Source organism: Pogoniulus pusillus, chromosome 8 (genome assembly GCF_015220805.1).
Source record: "Pogoniulus pusillus isolate bPogPus1 chromosome 8, bPogPus1.pri, whole genome shotgun sequence".
NCBI lineage: Eukaryota > Metazoa > Chordata > Aves > Piciformes > Lybiidae > Pogoniulus > Pogoniulus pusillus.
Genome location: NC_087271.1, coordinates 20,818,810 through 20,842,524, shown reverse-complemented (window position 1 = coordinate 20,842,524; position 23,715 = coordinate 20,818,810). Strand labels below are relative to the sequence as shown.

The 23,715-nt window shown below is 39.7% G+C and overlaps 1 protein-coding gene across 2 annotated transcripts in view; it reads right to left on the bottom strand.

Moving 5' to 3' along the window:
- Positions 1 to 23,715, bottom strand: part of FAF1 (Fas associated factor 1) — a 190,537-nt gene that overhangs the window by 146,867 nt on the left and 19,955 nt on the right. For both annotated transcript variants that reach the window (XM_064147538.1, XM_064147537.1), the window contains one exon: positions 4,408 to 4,454. In XM_064147538.1, coding sequence (XP_064003608.1) covers positions 4,408 to 4,454 — 47 coding nt within the window. The remainder of the gene's footprint in view (positions 1 to 4,407; positions 4,455 to 23,715) is intronic.

Genomic DNA, 23,715 nt, shown 5'->3' with positions numbered 1-23,715 from the left:
CCAGGCTTCTCAAGGCCTTGCCCAATCTGACCTTGAACACTTCCAGGCATTCTACAACCTTCCTGGGCAACTTGTTGCAGCATCTCATCACCCCCACTGTGAAGAATTTCTTCCTCATCTAAATCTCTCTCCTTCCATCTTCAATTCATTCCCCCTCATCCTACCACTACAAGTCTTTATAAGAAGTCCCTTCCTAGTTTCCTTTAGGCCTGCTGCAGATACTGGTAGGCTGCTAAAAGTTAATGAGGCATCTAATGCAAAATTAAAATACCTAGAAGTACCATAGCAATGCAATGCTGAATTCTAGCTTGTCTGTAAGTTCAAAATCTTTCAACCCTCCTGAGCATTCATATGAAATTGTTTCCATGTGTCCAAGGACACATAGAGCATTACAGGTCAGAATAAATTGGGAAACCCTCCCTACTCCAGTGAGCCCCTCCACAAGAAGATTGTAACTGGGATTAGAAATAAAGATAACAAACCATGAAATGTAAGGAACATTACACTAGGCAAAAAAAAAAACCCTAAACCCTATCATTTATAGACACTGAATATGAAAGGCAAAGAAACTTCATAGGGTAAGCTTAGAGCTGAGTCTTAAGGATGATCTTACTGAGAAGATTATCTGCCCTGGGCAGTTAGAGGGTATTATGATGGAGGATGCAAGCTAATAAAATGTGTACCCAGAAGAAGGAAAGCTGAGCAAAGGAGGATTTTGGAAATGCTGAGGTGAAAGCTATCTCTTTTCCATTCTTAAACAGAACTCATTGGAAAAATATCTGGAAGACACTCCAAGATACCTCAATGGAAATGCATCTCACAGCAAGTCAGATCTGTCACTTAGAGAAGGCCTGAACTTAAGAAAGCTAAGTGTGGATGGGATGTCACAGAAGTGCAGGAATGCCATCCAGAGGGATGGGTTCAGGCTAACTTTATGACATTCAACAAGGCCAAGAGTAAGGTCCTGCACCTAGATCAGCGCAATCCCAGGCACAAATCCAGGTTGGGTGGTGAATGGCTGGAAAGCAGTCCTGATGAAAAGGCTCTGGGGGTCTGGGGTGATGAAAAGCTCAACATGAGCCAGCAGTGTGAGTGCAGCCCAGACAGCAACTGTGTGCTGGGCTGCAGCAAGAGCAGTGTGGACAGCAGGGCAAGGGAGGGCATTCTGCCCCTTGACTCTGCTTTCCTTAGACCCCATCTGGAGTCCTGTGTACAGTTCTAGAGCCCCCAACACATGAAGGACTTGGAACTGTTGGATCAAGTCCAGAGGAGGCCAACAAGATGCTCAGAGGGCTGCAGCAGCTCTGCTATGAGGACAGGCTGTGAGAGCTGGGGCTCTGCAGCCTGGAGAAGAGAAGGCTTCCAGGAGACCTTGGAGTGGTCTTCCAGTTTCTGAAGAGGGCTACAAAAGGGCTGGGGAGGGACTATTGACAAGGTCTTGTAATGACAGGATGAGGAGGAATGAGTTTAAACTGGCAGAGGGGAGATTTAAACCGGATGTTAGGAAGAAATTCTTTCCAGTGAGGGTGGTGAGACACTGGCACAGGTTGCCCAGGGAGGTGTTCAGGACCAGGATGGATGAGGCCTTGAGGGACCTGTTCTGGTGGGAGGCGTCCCTGCCTATGGTGGTGGCTTGGAGCTGGATGATCTTTGAGGTCCCTTCTAACCTAAACCATTCTATGCTTCTATGAAATTACGCAGAGCTACTGTAAATCCCATCACTGTGCCTTCTACAGTTGAAAGCAGAAAAACACATTTTGCTCATGAAACGAAACAAGGAGCTCCTTCACTTCTCACATCAGCAGGCTCAGAGGATGAATTCCCAGCTACAGGAGAAACATGCTCAAAGATCTGTGTTCCAAAGTCCAAGATCCACTTCAGAGGTCTAAAGAGTATAGGAAGCAACCTGATTTTCAGGATTTTAAAAATTATAAATACTAATTTAGATGGTATTATCTTAAATCTGATGGCCAATTATGAATTAGATGCTATAAACATTTTGTTAACAAACAAACAAAAAAATCCTGATTTTCAGGACCAGTTTTTTTCATTTTATTTTTCAAATAACACAACTGAATTATAAACTGGAATATTTTTTTCTTTCAATAAATTAGCTTACTTTGAGCCCAGCTCTAGTATTCCTATTTGATTCCTCCACAAAAGGTTGATTGGTAAGCTCTAATGGAGCATAAAAGGCCTCACATCTGTAAAACAGGCCTCATCTGAAAACTAGTGGGAACTAGGCTTCTGAGCTCCCTTTTAAATTATTTCCATTGGGGAAAAAAAAATAAGAAAGAAAAAATACCTGAGATATATTTACTCTCTAATAATTTTTAAACAAAAATAATCAACATGGAAGAAAGCTGCAAGTGGACATGGGACCAGGTTGTTTTAAGAGTCAGGCATAACTACTCCCTAACTCCTTCAGACTGGATGTGAGGAAGAAGTTCTTCACCATGAGAGTGGTGAGAGCCTGGAATGGGTTGCCCAAGGATGCAGTTGAGGGCCCATCCCTGGAGGTGTTTAAAGCCAGGCTGGATGAGACTCTGGCAAGCCTGCTTTAGAGTAGGGTGTCCCTACCCATGGCAGGGGGGTTGGAACTAGATGATCTTTTTGGTCCCTTCCAACCTTGACTGATTCTATGATTCCTACTAATCAATTTCTGAATCAAAAATTGGCTGTTTAGTGATAGCTTTAGTAAGTATTGACAGCGATGCCAAACCACCACTTAACCTACATTATCTATTTTTTTAATTGCTAAAATAAACCTTTCTAAAGAAGATTGTGTATTTTTCTAAACAAAATTTTAAACACTATTTTACTCTCTCGAGTAGCTCAATTCCTGTTCTGCTTTGTTCCAGTTGCCTCATCAGCACTTAAGATCTGATGCTTCAGTGACTTCAAGGTACCCTGGAGTCAGTGTACAAGCCAGCGTTTTATTCAGAAGTCAAAAGGAAATCAGTAAAGCCACTTTTAGAAAGGAGCAATCTTACTCTTAACACACTGTGTGCTTCCTGCAATTCAATTAAAAAACACAAACCCACACCACACAAAAAAGAACCCCCACCAAACAAACAAAAAACCTTCACACATGTAACACCTACAGAAGTACAAGTTTGGATTTTTTTAGCCAGGTACAGGGGAAGCATAGAATAGCAGTACCTTTGAAAATGCATAAGGAAAGAGAAAATACATAGCCAAGATCTGTGCATTTGCCTTGCAAATTTTAACCTTTGGAAAAAAACAACCACCAAAAATCCAAGTCCTAGCATTGAAGAAAACATACCCAAATCCTGACTTAGTAAAGAAACAACCCTACACAGAATGAGCCAACAACCCTAAATAATTAAAAATAAAAATCATCTAATAGGTGTTCATGCTGGTCTTCCATTAGCAGGGGAAGAAAACCTCAGTATTAAATCAGCTTTGTGGCTCCAAAAACTGCTTTACAGAATCACAGAACGTTGGGGCTGGAAGGGACCTCCAAAGCTCATCCAGTCCAACCCTGCTGTCAGAGCAGGATCTCCTAGACCAGATCACACAGAAACTCATCCAGGTGGGTTTTTAATATCTCCAGAGAGGGAGAATCCACAATCCCCCTGGGCAGGCTGTTCCAGGGTTCTGCCACCCTCACAGGGAAAAAATTCCTCCTCATGTTTACATGAAACTTTCTATTCCTCAGCTTCCACCCAGTGCCCCTTGTCCTGTCATTGGGCATCATCCAGCAGAGCCTGTTTCCAGCCTCCTGGCACTCATCTTTACCTTTAGATCTTTATAACCACTGATGAGGTCACCTTTCAGTCTCCTCTTCTCCAAGCAGCACAGCCCCAGCTCTCCTTGCAACAGAGATGTTCCATTCCCTTCAGCTTCTCTGTGGCTCTGCACTGCACTCTCTCAAGTAGTTCTACGTCCCTCTTGCACTAGGGAGCCCAGAACTAGACACACTACTCCAGATGTGGCCTCAGCAGGGCAGACTAGAGGGGCAGGAGAAACTCTCTCGACCTGCTAACCACGCCCCAGAATGGCACTGGCCCTCCTGGCCACCAGAGCACATTGCTGGCTCATGGTCAGTCTCCCAAATCCTTTTCCCCTTCACTGCCTTCCAACAGCTCAGTCCCCAGCCTATACTGATCCCTAGGGTTGTTCTTTCCCAGGTGCAAGACTCCACACTTACCCTTGTTGGATTTCATTACATTTCTTCCTGCCCAACCCTCCAGCCTCTCCAAGTCTCACTGAGCACAGCCTTCTGGTGTGGCAGTCACTCCACCCAGTTTGGTGTCATAAAGTGTTATAATAAGGTGTTATAAGGAGAATTACATCATCTTCTTAGGATTCAGGAACAAAAAAAAAGTTAACTACTGCTGAGCATCATTCTCTGTGTGTAGTACATCAGCCTTCTGTGCTTACCTTTGTAGGATGCCATTTTCTTGTGGTATTACACCATTTATAGCTGCCTGTAAACAGAAAACAAATTTTGAGACAGGCAGAGAGAGCAACAAAAATACATTAGAACTTGTATAAGTGATTAGATCACTTCAAAATATGCCATATAATGTTCTTTGTTCAAGTGAATGGTTTTGGTTACACAGCATCACCATAAAAGTACCTGCATGAAATAAAATGCATGTCCAAGTGAAAGCAAACATGCCCTGAAGCTCAGACTCCTATATATGTGCAATGGATTTCCCAGATGGAATGCATGGGAATAAACTCCACAGCCCCTGCTCAGTAAATCTAACACTTTGTAGACTTGGTACACACATTAAGGGAACATATTGCATTCAAATACATCAAGCTAACTGTGCAAAGAGCAGGCAGACAGACAGCACATACACAGAAAATCTAATGTTTCCCAGAAGTATCAGACCTGCACAGACCTATAAACCTGCACAGCTGCACACACACTGCATGGCACAAGCCTTGTGTGTTCATGAACTGCTGAGGTCAGTGCAAACAGCTGCTCAGCAGCACACACACACCTCCAATCACACCCACGCCTCCCTACAACCTGCTCAAGCTCTCACGTACAAACACCATCCAGCCTCTTAAGTCCTCACGTGCCAAGGAATCACAGAAATTACTACCTCCAAAATTCCAACAATACTCAGGTAAAAAATGAAGCATTTTAGAAGTAAGTTTTATGTGATTAAATATCATCCCATGATGTCCAGATCATCAGAATAAACAAAATATTAGTCACTGGTGTACCAGTACAAACCTGGCAGGTTGCATTCAGAGTTGGTCTTACTTGAAATTACAGAGTTGCTACCTATTAAAATACCCTGATGAATGCTGCCTCACATTAAAGTGCATTATTCTTTTAAATAGTCACAACGTACCCCAGCTGCAAGTTCAAAACCCCATTTCTGCAACGAGATCTTCCCCTCTGCCTGTTCCAGTGTTGCTCCATTCTACACTACAGAATTTTTTAATGCATTTCCAGCACATCTGGAAGTTTGTATAGACTTTGAAATAATATGGAAGTCAGGATGAGGGGAAAACTTCAGAAGTAAATAGGACTCTTTTTAACAGTATTTAGAAGGCTTATTTCAGACTCCTTTACACCATCAAAAAAGTAATTTAAAACTATCCTCTTGTTAGGATTTTTCAGATTTGAGGGGCACTGAAAGTGATACCCTGTGAGCTGGTGAGGATGATCTACACATTCTACTTCTCAGCTGAATAAACTTTGTTCTGATTATCAATCAAAGAAACAGGAGTAAAGATGTCAGAACACGACTTCATAGAATCACAGAACCAATCAGGTTGGAAGAGACCTCCAAGATCATCCACTTCAACCTAGCACCCAACCCTATCCAATCAACTAGACCATAGCACCAGGTGCCCCAGCCAGTCTTTTCTTGAACACCTCCAGGAATGGTGACCTCACCACCTCCCTTAGCAGCCCATTCCAATGCCAATCACTCTTGCTGTGAAGAACTTCCTCCTAACATCCAGCCTATACCTCTCCTGGCACAACTTGAGACTGTGCCCCCTTCTTTTGCTGGTTGCCTGGCAGAGGAGACCAACCCCACCTAGCTACAACCTCCTTTCAGGTAACAGTAGGCAGCAGTGAGGTCACCCCTGAGCCTCCTCTTCTCAGGCTAAACAACCCCTGCTCCCTTAGCCTCTCCTTGTAGGGCTGTGCTCCAGGCTCCTCAGACTTCGTCCTAGTCAAGCAATAGGCAGATAGAGTGGAGTAGCACAAATGAGAGGATCTGACAAGAAATGAAAAAGAATTCTAATACATAAATAAATCTAGAGAGAAGTTAAAAATAGACCTCAAAAGATTAATGCAATATATTTCTATTCTTTGATGGTTTTTACAATCACTATTGTGTTCAGAGGTGTATATTTGTCATGCTTAACAGTAACTTTGAGAGAGCTTGTAGCAACTTACTTTTCTCCACCAGTGATTTCTGCATTTCTACCGTCACAGAATCATAGAATGTTTTAGGTTGAAAGGGACCTTAAAGATTACCTACTCCAAACTCCTCACCATGGGCAGGGATGCCTCACAACCAGACTCAGCTGCTCAAGGCCTCATCCCACCTGGCCTTGAACACCTCTCCAGGGAAAAACCACTCACAACCTCTCTGGGCAACCTATTCCAGAGTCTCACCACTCTCATACTGAAGAGCTTCCTAAAATTCAGTCTAAACCTACTCTCCATCAGCTTGAAACTATTCCCCCTTGTCCTACTGCAAGTCATCCTTATGAAAAGTCCCTCTCCAGCCTTCCTCTAGGATTGTCATAGGTATTATCATAGAATTAGTAAGGGTTGGAAGGGACCACAAGGATCGTCCAGTTCCAGCCCTGCCACCATGGGCAGGGACACCTCACACTAGATCAGGCTGTCCAGAGCCTCATCCAGCCTGACCTTAAACACATCCAGGAATGAGGCTTCCACCACCTCCATGAGCAACCCCTTCCAAGCTCTCACCACCCTCGTGGTGAAAAGCTTCTTCCTCACATCCAGTCTGAATCTACCCATTTCTAGCTTTGTTCCATTCCCCTATGTCCTATCACTACCTGACATCTGTAAAAGTTCCTCCCCAGCTTTCTTGTAGGCCCCTTAAGATACTAAAAGGCCACAATAAGGTCACCTGGGAGCCTTCTCCTCTCCAGACTGAACAGCCCCAACTCCTCAGTCTCTCCTCACAGGAGAGGTGCTCCAGCCCTGTGATCATCCCTGTGGAAGGCAGCTGTAAGGTCTTCCTGGAGTCTTCTCTTTTCTGAGCGCAACAACTCCAGCTCCCTCAGCCTGTCAGCGTAGCAGAGGTGTTTCAGCCCTTGGATCACAACTTCTAATATCCACTCTTGTATGTCAGATATATCTGACTTGTTGGCCAGAACACCTGCTGAATGAGTGCCTGGTCCTTGATGAAAGGGAGCATGCTGATGGATTCCACAGTACTCCAGGAGAACAAAATCATACACCGCAACTGAACGGTGGGCAATTTCATTTTTACTAACTGATATTTTTAAAAAGGAAAAAAAAAAAGGCAGCCTAAGTGCTTAATGAACACAGAACCAGATTAAACCAAGATTTAAAAACTATGGTTTCTTTTTCTGTTAACATATAAACATGACTTCTTACCATTTCCATTAATACGCAGAAGTACGAAAAGTCAAAAGGTATTATTGCTCAACTCAGGTAAGTAACCATAATATTGCACTAAGGCTAAAATAAAACCAAACAGACAAAAGGGTCACAGGTATCTGTACAAACCAGAATGACCCACGAGCCCACATCAAATTACATTTAAAACAAAGTTTCCTATCAGATCAGTTTTTCAACCAGTTTCATCCACTGTGCATGGCAGTAATCTGCAGTCTTTCTACCGAAGTGTTTTGTTGTCATCACTGTTTTTTGCAGTCATGCATAGCTCATGTTCATCAAATAAAACTCCAAGGGGAAAAAAAAGAATAGTGGAAGGTTTTAGTTGGTTTGGGTTTTTCTGGACTGGTTTGCCCTATATTTGCCAGCAACATACATTTTGACCAGGAGGATGGAGACAGCTGCTTCTTGGTGATGCCCAGTGATGGGTAGAAGCTGATGCATAGGAGGTTCCATGTGAACCTGAGGAAGAATTTTTTCCCTGTCAGGGTGACAGAGCACTGGAACAGGCTGCCCAGGGAGGTTGTGGAGTCTCCCTCTCTGGGAGATATTCAAGAACTGTCTGGATGCATTCCAGTGTGATCTCCTCTAGGTGATCCTGCTCTGGCAGGGGGGCTGGACTAGATGAGCTTTCGAGGTCCCTTCCAGTCCCTGATTTCCCTTGATCCTTATGATTTTGTTCCTTTTAATCAACAGGTAAAGTTAGTTGAAACCAAAAATATCCTTTCTTTTGCATCTGTGGGACACAGACAGCAATTACAGGGTTTTGTACCACAGGACCTACCTTAATAATAACTCAGAGACAAAAAGCTGCTTCAGCTATGAAGAAAGATAGCACAGCATTTCCACACTTCTGTCAAAACTCATGTCTCTGTCTCAGAGGATTAAATCAAACTTTTTCTAAGCCCTAGTCAGAGGGGTTAAACATGATAGAGGCTTCAAGCTATTTTGTTTTTAAATGAATAACTCACTTGTTCAGGTCCACAGTTTTGTAAACTTGATGACATTTAAGAGGCACAGCAGTAAGAAAAAACAGCAGCAGCATTATGTACTTTTTTTGATGGAAAGACCTCTATTAACCACACTGTAAAAATAAAAGAGTCTGGACACTGTTTGTTAAGCAAGATGGAAGACTAAAATAATGTAGACTGCAAATGGTAGCTGTGTGCACGTAGATATTGCAGCAATGTTAAATATAGATGTCTTATAAGAACACGGGTAAGTAGACGTGGCAAAGAAAATAGGAAAACCAAACCATCTGGTGTAGAATTTCATAGAAAAGAAGGTTGTGACTAGAAAAAATATATTTAAAAAAGGAAAAATAAAAGAACAAGTTATTAAGGCAAGATCTGCTCCAGACTCTTCTTCCCCTATGTCAGTCCCCTTTGACAGAGGAGCAGGTCTCTATGGTTAAGCAAACATTCCCAGATATTAGATCTTTTGGTCTTTCCAAACAGGGACCATTTGATCTTCAAAACCAGCCTGTGTGACAAATATATAGTAATTAAAAAGATGTATTACTCTTGAAGCAATATTAGTTACAGGTACATTATATCTATTCGTGAGTTATTAAATAGAAATACATCTTATCTGACTCAGAAAACCTTTCAGCTTCCAATGATCTGCTGCTGAGGGTGCTACCAGGGAAGTGCACTCTCTGCTCATGTTGTTCTCACGCTGTACATCCATGAGTTTCCCTGCTGGGTACCGCAGCTGCAGCAGACCTTATTGGCCTGTTCTGATGCTATCCTTAAAGAGCGATACCAGAGATAGAATAGGTAATAGAGAATAGAAAATTACAGGGGGTTCCTAAGAATTTTCCCAAAGCCAAGAATCTTAGGTGTGTCTCAGTGCCAGCCATACACAAGCTTTACCACAACACTGTTCAAACTTGGAAAAGAGGAACAGAAGAGAGAACATAATTAACCGTTTCGATGACAACATTCAAACAGTGACCAGGGCCACCATTTATTTTAGCAAATTATAAGCCAAAATTACTGATTTCTTTTATTGATTTGTTTAGAGCTATCAGACATACACCCAGGAACTGAAACAGTTTCTTTTAAGACTTTTATCCAGCACTGTGACCCGATCTAATTGGGCATGCTTTGGACCAGACTGACATCCAGAAAGGACCTCCCATCTCAAGCACTCTATGACTCCATCATCCAACACTATAGAATATATTAACTAACACTATTGAGGAATATGATATAAGGGCCAACTGCAAAGGTTCAAAGCAACAATACTTTTTTTCGTGTTTGTTTTAGCTACAAGCTTCCATACTATAGTATCAATACATTAAATCCAACTTTCCTGTTTCCTGCAAACATAGGAAAACAAAGCAATCTGGTTTATGACAAGCCACCAAATTCATTAATAGTTTGAGCAACCCAGAAACACTGCAGCATTCTACAGAGTCAAGCTATTTAGGTGCTTCCAGAACATTGTGAAGCAGATGTGAAACTTAAAGCTTTCCCTCAAGGGTATATTAATTTTAATAGATTAGCTAGTTCTGACTAAATGGGACTATCTTTTAGGAGTACAAAACAGTGTTGGAGAGAAAACCAAAGCCCACCATTTCTTAATAATCAGATGAAGCAACACTGTTGATAGCTTCTCTCACAATACACAATTGTAATACTAATCATTCAAAAGCAGTTAAGGGCATCTTACAGGATCAACTGTGGTATTTCAGGTAGCATGAACGTGGTACTCCAGAGCTTAACATGCTCAGTGGCTGTCAGTAAGTTGAAGACATATTGGATTTGCCAATCACATTATTTAAAAAGCAGAGCTTTACCTGTACTGATTGTATATTCAAACAAGGCAGGAATTACTTTGTCTCAAAGAACTCTAGATGGGAGGTAGTTTTTATATGTCCAGATTTTAAAAGCGATGTTTAGATAAATTATCTTAAGCCTCAAAAGCAGGCCCAGGTAAAAGTGCAGTTAAAGGCTTCTGCAGTGGGTGAATCATAGAATCATAGAATCAACCAGGTAGGAAGAGACCTCCAAGATCATCCAGTCCAACCTATCACCCAGCCCTAACCAGTCAACTAGACCATGGCACTAAGTGCCTCATCCAGGCTTTTCTTGAAGACCCCCAGGGACGGTGCCTCCACCACCTCCCTGGGCAGCCCATTCCAATGGGAAATCACTCTCTCTGTGAAGAACTTCTTCCTAATATCCAGCCTATACCTACCCTGGCACAACTTGAGACTGTGTCCCCTTGTTCTATTGCTGGTTGCGTCTGGAGGCCACCTCTTGTTCCCTCTCCTTTCCAATATCCATAATCACACAATGGGTTTGGCCAACAAATACAGAGCCTACCCCAGATACAGATCCTATAAAACTTTCCCCATTCAATCTTCCACTCCAATGAAGAAAGCAAGAGCTTTTACAAAGCATGACATAAGATAGCTCTCCAAAACAGTACATTAGAAGCCATATCTCTAAGCCAAAGAAGAAAGCAAGTCCAAGCAGCACAGTGCTGGCAGAAAAACATTTTCAGAAGGGCTAGAGAGATGTAAACTCTGTGCATATCTGAAAGCTGCATGAGTATCACTGAGATAAAAAACCTTTATCAGCCAAACACAACTAGTAAGTATTAATGTAGTACCAGAATCTACATACAAAAGCTCACTATAGAGGGAGAGGTGGCACGCAAGAAGAACACAGTGTGGGTTTGAGTTCCGTAGAACAAAAAAAGTGATAAACTATATCTTGGAAATATCAGCCAGTATTCCTCTGTGTTAAAATCCATCTTGCTTGAGGATCACTTACGATCTGTTGAATTTAAACAAATGAAACACTCTTAAAGTATAATAAAATATACTAAAAGGCCCTCATTAAGCAATGCATAATACACTAGACAAAATATTTCTTATGTTGAATATTTTATTATCTACTTCTGCAGTATCAAAAAAGATAATTTATACTACTCTGGATACAATTGTAATTCCATTGCAATTAATGATATTTCTAATTTGGGCTAAATATTTTATTTCCCACTGAAAGACAACATTCTTGCTCTACATTTGTTGCTTTCATATGACAAACTGCTTATCCTAAAGATTTAAAATCCATTATTTTATTTGACATTCAAACAAAATAAATATATGAAACTCCAAATGCTTTGTACAATAGAGATCCAAAATTTTTAAAAAAAGGCAAGAAAAGAAACAAAACCCAAAACTGCACAAATGTTATCCAAGGAGAAAAAACAAATATATTAATTATAAGGTATAAAGGAAAGCATTAGTGAGACAAAACATGCATGAAAAGGCCAAAAAAAGCAAAAGTGAATTTGAAATTGCATCCAAACTATAAATATGTGTGACAAAAGGAACACACTTTTATATACAAGAGTGCAGCATAACAGGAGAAGCACAAAGACTTATTAGTTCCTCTGAGTTTCTTATAATGAAATTAAATTGCAGCATTCTGCTATATCCATAGGCTTCAGTAATACCAGTGAATGTTTCAAAATAATGTTCCCCTAATCATTTCCTTCTTGACAAATACTCATTTGAACTGGCATTTTCAACTTAAATGATAACAATGGGTAATGTCAGATGCAGACAAGTCAAAACATTTGTTCTAACCTGCTGATACTGTGATTTCAGGAAATTGAATGAAAAGTTGAGTGAGACTATGCATAGACTTTGCTTGTGATCAGTTTACAGCAATGAAAAGTAGCAAATTTTGGGAAAAAAACCCCAGAACTCTTACTGACTGCAAATATTAGTCAAATGTTGTAGTCAGTCTGGATTCATAAAATAAGGGTTTACAAGAATCAGCTGTAACAGAATCACCCCTTTCTGCCCTGAGACATCGAGATTGTGTTAAGTGATTCCTGAGCTGAGCAACACAGCTTCTCTGAAGCTTTATGCAACTATTAAATCCTGCCTGTTACAGGCAAGTCTGTGATAATCCAAACAAGAAATTCCATACAACCTTCAGCAGAAATACCAACTATTCTAGACCAGAGGCTTTTTGCAAACAAGACAGACTATCACCTTCCTAGATACACTGCTATTTTGAAACCATTATTTTAACAAGCAATGACTGCTATATGTTTGATTTATAAAGAAATACATATTATTTGGGTTAGATTTTTAAACGAATGCAATAACATTTAAAGTGAAAAAATTACTAATTGAGCCCCAGTAGTAACAGAAACAACTTCTACCTCTGTTATCTTTGGCAGGCTTCTCAAGACAAAGCAATGAGTCAGCTTTTTCCTGTTCTACTTGCTGGCATTTCCCCAGCTCTGCAAGTCTCAAAGCATTTCCAAGTCATAGACGTGAAGTTACACCCACAAAGTTTTCACAGAATGCAGCATTTGTCCCCATCGTGGTTAAAATTTAACCAAAAGCTGTAATTGAACTACAATGAATTGTCTTCTATGCATTCTGCTTTATTTCAGCTTGCTTTCCTTACCACAAATATACTGCAGGAAAAGCTGCAAAACAATAGAATTGCTAATAAAGAAAAAAAAAATTAACATTTCATCAAAAAATGACACATGACTACATAAATACAGATGATTCGCTTCATCAGCAAGAGAGCACGCGTTGAAATAGTTTACAATTAGCACTCTAGATGTGGTTTCCCATCTTTCCCTAGTTCTTTGGTGGCTTCAGCAAACTTTTTCCTGTAGTTCTTACAACATGCCGAAATACACTAGGAAGCCTTTCAACAGTTAGTTATACTTCTAGAATTCTAGGGAAGGGGGGGGACACAGAACACTTTACACAGTTCCTTAATTTTATATTGTTACTGCATAATTTCTGAAAAGAAGGAGGGAAAGTACAATCTCAGTAATAAATCTACAACTGGATGCATTTTCTTCCTGCAATGAAAAGTAAATAATGTGATTAGATTTATAAAGACGTTTACGGATCAGCATCCATCTGAGCTGAAGCTGTTTCAGCAGGAATAAAGGAAAATAACCTACTCTGGACTGTCCATTCAAAAATCATTGATACAGAAATGGAGAGGAGTAGACCACGACTGAGCTGCCACTTCGATATGCGTATATGTATCTTGGCCCAAGTCATTAACATCACAACTTTTTACACTTTCCAGCTTAACAGAAAGGAATGCTTGTGTTTGATATCAAAACGTATTTTGTTACTCCTTAAAACATTAAGCTAGACAGCAGGAGAGTCAGATAAAACAAAATCTATGCCTGAAAAAATATCTATGCACTAAACTGCCACATTTCTACTCCTCTCATTATTTTAGGTAAATAAGAGTGACAAAATTACAACGTGTAGATTGCTGATCACTACCCCATGACAAACTTTTTGTTCAGTCTAAGGAAAAAAAAAAATCTATTTTTTAAATGACTCCTTGTTATAACATACTAGATCTTAGCAAATATAGTAAAGCACAACAATCTCAGGAAACAAGGTAATTCAAAAATCTCTAGAGGCATTGCCTACAGCCTAAAGCCCCTTCACTGAGGAGCTGTAGTAACATCAGGCATCTTACGCAACGTTTTTCAATTACCCTAACAGTAGTCATCAGACTGCCTAGTCACCAATCCAGGACAATACAGCAATTATGCAAGAATCAGTTTAGGAGTTTGGAAACCAGAGGATCTCAAGCCAAAGTATGCAGCCTGAAAGTTGTCTCACAGATTTTCTTCTCACACCTCGAGAGCCTATCCTATATTGATGGTACTGCAGCAACCCAGGTCTTGTAGGACCGACTAGGAAGTGCTTATTTAAACAACACTAGGACAAAAGCGTTGAGATATTCAACAGTATTGTAAACAATTCCATTTTTTTTCAATATTCTGACTTGAAAGCCTGCTGAGTCTAGGCGGCTCCTATTTTCTGTGCTAAGATCTTTCACAATTAAGGTTCACTTGCAAAATAGTCACAAGCATTGACAAAGAAGCTGGTTCTTAACTAATTGACTTCATTTCTCCCCTATTCATAGTTGCCCAGCATGACTGCATGACAAGACTAATCACCTGTCAAACATGCTTACAAGATGTGTGCAATTTTCAGTTCAACCAGAGCAACATACTACAAACTGCTTACAACTACCTCATTATCTGACACTTCACTATTAGTACATTCCAGAAATAGGCTCTGAAATTTAAATGTGTCAGGGCAAATCACTGCTAAGCAAGCTTCATACAAATTGCCAACACAGAGGCACTAGCATCTGAAAGCAAGCATTAGTAAAACATAAAGCAGGCAGGTAATGCGTACACACAGCTACAGCAATACTGTCAGGCACTACTCAGGCAACGCTTTTTGGTTATTCTCAAAACACAAAACTCTCTGTTAAAAGAAACAAGACTCTTTTTCCCTCAACAGGAATCTAAGTTTATTAGTCACATTGCTTGTTTGATCACTGTGCAAGAAAAACTTAAATGAGAAAGCATATTTCTTAAGTAACTAAATTCTGTCTCTCATTTGGAAAGGAGAAACACACCAAGCACATAATCACAACCCCTCTGTTATCCTCCAGTGAATAAAAGCAGGCTTTTTCTATTAGAAAAATTGAAATCAATATCTATAAAATAAAATTAACTGCTTTAGATCAGCATAATCCCCTGTCTAGAACACTACTTACAACAGTGCGAGTTAACCAGTACATTTGCTAAAACTGTGAGGAGGTGGAAGAGACCTATCTGTTCACCAGATACTGAAGAATTATTCCCCCCTAACAGGAACAAAAGAGTGTTCATCTAGAAGACACGTTGCCCAAGCTACACTAGTTTAACCCTGTAGAAAAGATACATATCCCATTATACTTCCTTTCAATCAGCAATGTGAGAATTAAGTCATAGAATCGACCAGGCTGGAAGAGATCTCCAAGATCACCCAGTCCAACTTATCACCCAGCCCTATCCAATCAACTAGAATATGACACTAAGTGCCTCATCCAGTCTTTTCTTGAACACCTGAACATCAGTCTTTTCTGATGATCAATAAAAATGCAAGGCATATGTGAAAGAGCACTAAAGAAAATGAACATTTAAAGCTATGACTCTCATCTGACTTAAAACAATTAAACCCCCAAACCAACACAAAAGAAACACACAGAAATACTTCCCTGACAACTATTTGTCTTTTTTTCATCCTCCAAAACAACAGCCTTCAAATTGAAGGACAAAATCAATTCATGTATCTACTATTACTCTTAGCCAGGTTGGCAAAGCTCCTCAGGATCACCAAGTCCAACCCAGAACTCTACTCTACAAGACTCAACTTAAACCATATCCCTAAGCACCACATCCAAGTGACCCTTAAAGACATCCAGGGTGGGTGACTCCACCACCTCCCTGGGCAGCTCATTCCAGTCCCTGACCACTCTCTCTGTGAATTTTTTTTTCCTAATGTCTCAGATTCATGGTTTCCATAAAGTTGCAAACTGGACATCTCTTGGCCTCAACCTATTTAAACATGGGAGACCAAAAAGAGCCCTAAATAGTTAGTTACTTACTAAATAATATTTTTATCATGTTAATATTTTATCAGTGCCTTGAAAACAGGAGATTAGAACAACACTGCAAAGCACCAGTGTCCCATAATGAAAGCTCATGTCTTTCCAAGGTCTGAGGCCGTCCAGGCTTTTCTTTTTTCCCCTGTGAAATGAACACTGTGTTTCAGCAGAGGAGCAATTTAAAAAGAAATTAAAAATGTTTTCACCCAATTTCCAAACAATCTTTCTCAGACAAGGTTTTGTGCTGAACAAGAGACAGTAATTCCCACAGGGGTATGCCACAGTCTGTATTTCTTAACCATTCACCTTCCTTTGGATCAAAAAACAAAAACACTGAAATAAATTCAAGAAATCAAATGTTTCTCTGGATCTAGTACAAAATTTGGTTACTATTTGCTGAGGTACATTTTAAGGGGTTTATTTTGTACCTGAATAGTCCCAGGAAACTAATAAAGTTTTGGAGTAACAGACTACATATGAAGAAAAACAATTAACGTCAACTGCATCTCCACAGACAAACCAGAGACTATTCCTTTCCCTTCTTTGACTCTTTCTTTATAGGGGGTACACTGAGAAATCTCAAGTTCTTTAATATTTACACAATATCACCAACTACAGCACTGATCACAGCTTTTGTGGGTTTCCTTGCAAGAATCACAAGATACAGCAATGTTAACACAATCCAAGCAGCTTTTCCTCAACCTCTTTGGAGAGGGCAAAGAATCAGCCAATTCAGAAAACAAATCCAAAGACCACCTAAGTTATTTGGAGAAAAAAAAAATGGGAGGATCTAAGAGCCCAAACTATGCAGTAAAATAATAATTCTATTCAAAACAATCCAAAGTTTAGAACACACAAGTTAGACATTTGCTGCTTTTATTCTCCCTCTAGTACGTTTGTTCCCTTGCTTGAATATGTCAGAAGGTGTACATGACATTTTTATTGGGTTTGGCTCCCCCTCGCCCCTCTTTTTTTAAACTGTAGTTGCTCTGTTGTCTGCTTTCTGATGTCTAACAGACCACTTGCAGGCAACAGATCAAGACTGATGCAGAGACAATAGGTTCAGTTCAAATCTGCGCCCTTGTAGAAGTCACGTGAAACGTCTACAACTACCTGAAAGGACATTGCGGAGAGGCTGCTGCTGGTCTCTTCTCACAGGCAACTGGAGACAGAACAAGGGAAAACAGCCTCAAGCTAGGGCTGGGGAGGTTTAGACTGGACATTGGGAAAAAAAGATTTCACAAAGAGAGTGGTTAGGGACTGGAATGAGCTGCCCAGGGAGGTGGTGGAGTCACCAACCCTGGACATGTTTAAGGGTGGTTTGGATGTGGTGCTTAGGGCTATGACTTAAGGCAAAGCTTGTAGAGTTCTAGGTCAGACTTGGTGATCCTGAGGGGCTTTTCCAATCTGTGTTTTTCTGTGATTCTGTGACTGTCACAGTGGCAATGTGCTGAACACCTTCCTTCATCCCCTGCAGTATCAGCTATTGCCATTATTAAAGGTCTGGAAGCAGTTTGGATTTGGTAGGACCACAAAGACTGGGCTACCTTGCTGCTAGCAGAGTTAATCATCTGCCTATGAAGGACATCAGAAGTGACAAAGCAGCAATCTTGTTTTGCAGGAAAAGAACCTTAACTTCCTCCACATGTATTCTATTAGTGGTGGTGTTTTGGGTTGTATTTACTAGATGAATGTGCATAGAGCTAGAGCTATGTGAAAAACTGTACCATGTCTGCAGCTGCCTATAGATCTGCACATTTCATATGGTCTTCAGTGCAGAAAACACACAAAAAGAAAATACCCATTTTACTTAAGATGACAGCATTCAAAAGTAAATTACATTAATTGAACAGCCCTTAAAAAAAAAAGGTTTAGCTGGCCTTCTTTGCTACCCCCCAGCTGCATAAAATACACAGCATACATCTGAGCTTACTCAAAGACACAAAAATGTCACTTTGGGAGCTGCAAAAAGTTGGAAATACAAGGAATGAGAAGTCAAACAGTTTTTGCAATAAGAAATCTAAATTTAACAGAAAGTACATTAAAGATTTCCAAAGGGGATTTTCATAATCCTTGGTAAAACAGAAGTTCACATACAATTTAACTGTGTCCTATTAGAAGAGATTAATCATGCAACTGGACATACAAGAAACCTGCAACTTCTGTATTTCCTGGAGAACAGTCACTATGCCCACAGGACACCTGCACCAGTGGGATGCCTGTCCACCAACATTACATGCTGCTGCCTAACTCACAGCTTTTTCCTTAGTTCTGCTGGCAGCAGGATTCCAAATGCTGTCCAGGCCAACTCAGTGCACCCACAGCCAGCATACAATAACTGAGCTGAGAATAACTCATTCGACAGGACACCAAGATGCAGAAAAGGACACCTGTCTGAAACAAAATTAGAAAAGCTCCTTAAAAAAAACAACTGGGATACAAACCTCTTGTTCCCACAGGCAGATGCGACTGTCCATTTGACCACAGAGAGAACATTACTAATACTTAGATAATCCCCACATTCCTAACAGTGAAAACCCCTCAAACCTAGTCCTAATGAGGAGCACATCATGAACCTCTTACTAGTTCCACAATGAATGCTGTATGTGTGCCATATCCAGTACGCAAGTCTGCAGTGAACAAAATCAGAATGTCAACAATACAGGATAAAAGGGGCCAATGTGATGAACACAATCAGCATGATGTGCTGTCCTGGTTCTCCAGCCACTAAAATACAGCCCAGTTGGAATGAAACAAGAGAGCTGCTAAGCACATGACAATAGTGCCCTACATTTAAGGAAAACAAACGGCGTGTGCCAAACAATCACCTAGTTTCTGGAGGCAGATTAATTCAACTAGATCAAAAATATGTCCAATGAGATATCACATCAAAGCTTTTGCAGGCCAAATCAGTTAGAAAAGAAGACAAAAAACATTGTTAGTGTGTTGTTTTTTACCAACTTGTACTGAAATATACTACACATAACAAAGGAACTAAGTTAATGGCTAGAAAACAATACAAGTAATGGATTGTTGATAACTGTCAAGAGCCAGTAGCCTATTTTCTACCTAGGAATCCATTCTGAAGTGGCACCTCCAATAGAAATAAAAAAGAACAACTGCTCAGCTGAATTTTTTTTTCTCCAATTCTTTAAAAAAAAATCTCCAATTTCTTTCCAAAAAACTACATATAACTAAATGTCAATAAACAAAATGAGTACTTATATTAAAATCAAACAAACAACACAGAACTGCACCAAAAAAAAACCAAACCAAAAAACAACTGTCAAATAATGACTATTTTTATGAGGCTTTATAAATAGCCAGATCCAAAACCTATCAGCTCAAAAAACTACAGTTCAGAGTTGAAGCTTTATAAAAATAGATGTTCCAAATATTTTCTTTTTATATATATATAAATAAAGATATTTTCAAGGTACAGAAATGCTTTGTATCACCTGACTCTTGGAAGTCATGCACAACAGGAATCACAAGCCATTGGATTTCTTGGTACACTAAACTGCTGGCTTTACTGAAGTTATACAGTGCCTTGAGCCTCTATCAGAATAACAAAGCCAAACACAGCAGAAAGGCACAAAGGTGATTTTTAGAATATATATTGAAAATATTTTTTAAATAGTTATAATACACACATTTGTAGTAAATTAATATGGGAAAATACTCTTTTATTTTGATGGAATTAATTTTCTTCTTGAAGTGATGTTAAGCAGCACCTACATTACAATGTCTACTGAAAAAGCATGAAACAGGAGAAACAACAGAGACGGTCATATTCTAGAAAATGTGGAAAATGAAACATACTGAATCCTGCTTTTCATTCAAAAAATCTGTTCTGATTTCCAGTACTGAACATAAATTCATGCTATGTATGAAAGATTAGAGTTTTTCATTACATCTGTGAAAGGTACAGGAGACCAAGTTTCATGTTCAGATACAAGCATTTGATTTCAGAAAAGCAGAGTTATCACCTACGTAATAACCTCAGGGTCAAGTAGATTATAGATTCTTGCAAGTTATCCTTTAAATATTTGATATCATCAGAAATATTTCAAGAGACACATAGCTGGGATTTTTCATGCTTTTCTTGTTTTTACACGAAGTTAAAGATACAATTACACCATCATCGTTACCCTCAAACGGCAAAACAGAAGGTCATAGTTTAAATGGTCAAACCATGAAGCCATCAGACTTTTAAATGAACACAAATTCCTAACCTCTGCTTCGTCAGATATTAAAAAGGATTATAAATAGATAGGGCTCAAAGAAATGACACTCAGGAAATAACACATCAGCAATCCTGGCAGGCTTAAGAGAGTCGGATTTATTTATTGCAAAAGAGTTTCATAAAGATGAAGGCCTGAAGAGATCATTACATTACTTATGCTGATCTTCTCTATCTCACACAACATCTGAAACATTTCATTGCCCAGCCCATAATAAGCCTCATAATTAGTGTTCTAAAACAGAAAATAACCTACGCTGCTATATATGCAGCAGACCACCACAAAGGCAAGTCATATGTACAAGCAAGGAATGGATTGCTGGCAAGATTAGACTTCATAATCCCACCAAGTTATTCAAATGTTGTTACTGCATACAAATTCCTCTGCAGCACTGATTATCAATTTGATTTCAAGCACTTGAACAAAGCCTAGCAACTGAGCATTTATGAAAGACAGTTTCCTATGCCACTTCAAACAGCTACAAACACAATTGGAACACTGTAAAACATATACAGCTCTGAAGCACTTACATTTGATTTACTTAGTTCCAAGTCAAAGATAAATTAATGGCAGTTTATATTGTCTTGAAGTATGCCACAATACTAGACAAGAATACTTCTAACTGGGGGCAATTGTCTTTAAATGTTAAAAAATGGGAAGCTGAGATTTCAGTTCTGAACTGAAAAGATTAAAAAAAAAAATCAGATGAGTTCTTATCAAAAGTCATAAGTGGCTAACAGAAAAACTCAAACATGAAAGGATCTCCTTACACTTTGCTCAGGTTTTCTCTTGTTTAAAGGTCCAAAAGACTAAATGTCCTGAAGACACAAAATGCAGTAACACTCACTGAAGCAACAGGACAAACACTGGTGACATTTTAACCCTTGATATTAGACTCTACTAGCAAGGCCAGAAAAAGCAAAGTATGGGGAAAACAAGGAGCAGGAATCAATGCAAACAAAGAAATGCTCAAAAAAGTTTAAACAAAAATATAGTGCCTGAAACCTGGCATTACAAACTTGTTTTGTGAGATACAACCTCTGCTCTGTCTGCGCATTCTGATGAGCTTCTCTTGTCAGCCTATGTCAGCAAGTATTTCACTGTTTCTGTTTTGGAATCCTTCTGCTTTCCAACTCACAAAGACTACTTGTTCTTGGTTGTTTTGGCTGAAGTCCCAGAGAATTACCAATGCTCCTGAGTTGAGTCTCCTAGAGGTCAAGAACAGGTGCTCAAGAGAATCTTCAACTTGAGTCCCTAGCACAGCCTCCAGTAGTGCACAACTGTTTTTCCCAAATAGGAAAATGCAATTTGAACAGAACTATTCAGAATGAAGGGCAAGAAATGAGGGTGTCCAGACAAGAATTTCCTTAACTTATCTTTTTGGGATTCTCCTTAATGCTGCAGAAGTGCCCACGGACTTAGGTTAATCACATCCTAATACGACTTGCCTAGCTTTCTACTTCACATTATCCTGGGTGCCTCATGGCAGCTTCCTGATGAAGTTCTGGTTCTACTTACAAAATCATGGAAGCAAATGAATCCAACATTCTGAAAAAACAAACCCCATCCAAAATACCCTGAATATCTGCATGACTGTATTTTACTACTACTACAGGTCATGTTTATCAAAAATTTCAACTTTAAATATGTCTTTGAATAAGACAAACAAAACAAAATTAGAGAAGACATTGATGACAGTGCTAGTTTGAAGCAGCTAGAATGTTTTGGTGAGAAGAACTAGATTACAGGCTGTGAAAGGGAAACAATAGCCATGTCTACTTCCCTCATAGGCTTGCTGAGATGTATAGGAACAAGAAATAAAAAAATAGATAACCACTCTCACTGGGGCTGAGCTGCATCTTACTCTCTAACCTCACTCTCCATTTTGGACTAATCCACTTTGCTTCCTTACCCCCTGGCTGAACCTTCATGTTTCCTTGGGACTGGGGTAAGATTGAGAAGGGTGGGGAGGGAAGGTGAAGGGGCAGTTGGAAGCCCCTCCTGGGGACTCAGGTTTCTGGGAGGGGAGTTGTGTTTCTGTATTACCTTTTTACCTTGTATATTTCTGTATATAACTGTATATACTGTAAATATCTGCTTGTATATTGTGCTAGCTGTAAATATAAGCTTCATTCATATTTCCAGAGCCAGTTGAGTCTAGTCTGGGTGATGTGAGGGGGAGGGGCAGGGGCAGAGAACACCCAAACCACCACAATGATGTTACCTAAGAGGCTGGTGTTACAAGGATGACAGAGGAACAATTACAGAATCTTCACTATTGTCTTTCATGACTCGTGAACCAAGTCCTACAAATTCTGTTTTTCCTTACAAATCCAAAGAAAAATGTGTTCTGCCTTCAATATTTAGTACTGAGCAAAAGGATTTTTTAAAAAACTTTTTCATCTCAACTAAAAAACTTCAAAACCTTTTGGCTTGATCGGAACAAAGCCTTTTCTCTTCCACAACTTCTTGACACTGAATCTGTGCTTGATTACTAAATCAAAGGGTTTTTTTTTTTTTAAAAGGAAAGAAAAAAACACCAATCAGTTAAAAGCAACAAGAAACCACCACACACAGAGGTGTTAAGGCTTGGTTAGATGAGGCCTTGAGTGACCCGTTCTAGTGTGTACAGGGTTAACGCTCCAGGGAGAGTGACCTTGAACCTGACCCTTAGGTGGTCTTGACCCCTGCCCAGGAGTGGGTCTGAGCACCACCAGGTGATTCATGGTTAGCCCACTTCTCCTTCCTCTCTAAAGGTCTATAAAAGCTGTGAGATTTCCTGTTCTCACTCTCTGCACTCCCTGCCTCCCTGCTTACCAGCATCACCATTTTGTTCCTGGCTCTGTTTTACCATGTGGCCATCACCCACGAGGCAGACAAACCCCTTACCATCAAAAATCTGGTTGTATTTACACATTTTGTATTTGTTTTCCCTTTCCCTATACCTTTGTAACTTCCATTACTTCAGATACCTTTTCCTATGTATTGTTAAACTTTTTTTTTCTTCTTTTTTAACTTCCCAAATCAGAGTGAGATTATTTATTTGGGTGTGCTTACCTTTCCTTTCTCTACATCTAATTCCTTTCTTTTGGGAAAGAAGAGGGAAGGGCACTCTATAAATTGTTATTTGATTCTATCAAATATATTTGAGTCTCTGGGAATTTAACTTAGAATCCAGACAAAGTGGAAAGTGTTCTTGCCTATGGTGGGCAGTTGGAACTAGATGACCTTTGAGGTCCCTTCCAACCTAAACCATTTTAAGATTCTATTCTATGGCAAATACACTTTTAATTTTAAATTAAAAATGCTACACCCCTCCTAAGTCAGGAGTTGTTTTTTTTTGTGTAATGTTTTGCCTTTTGAAATACAGAAACTCCTT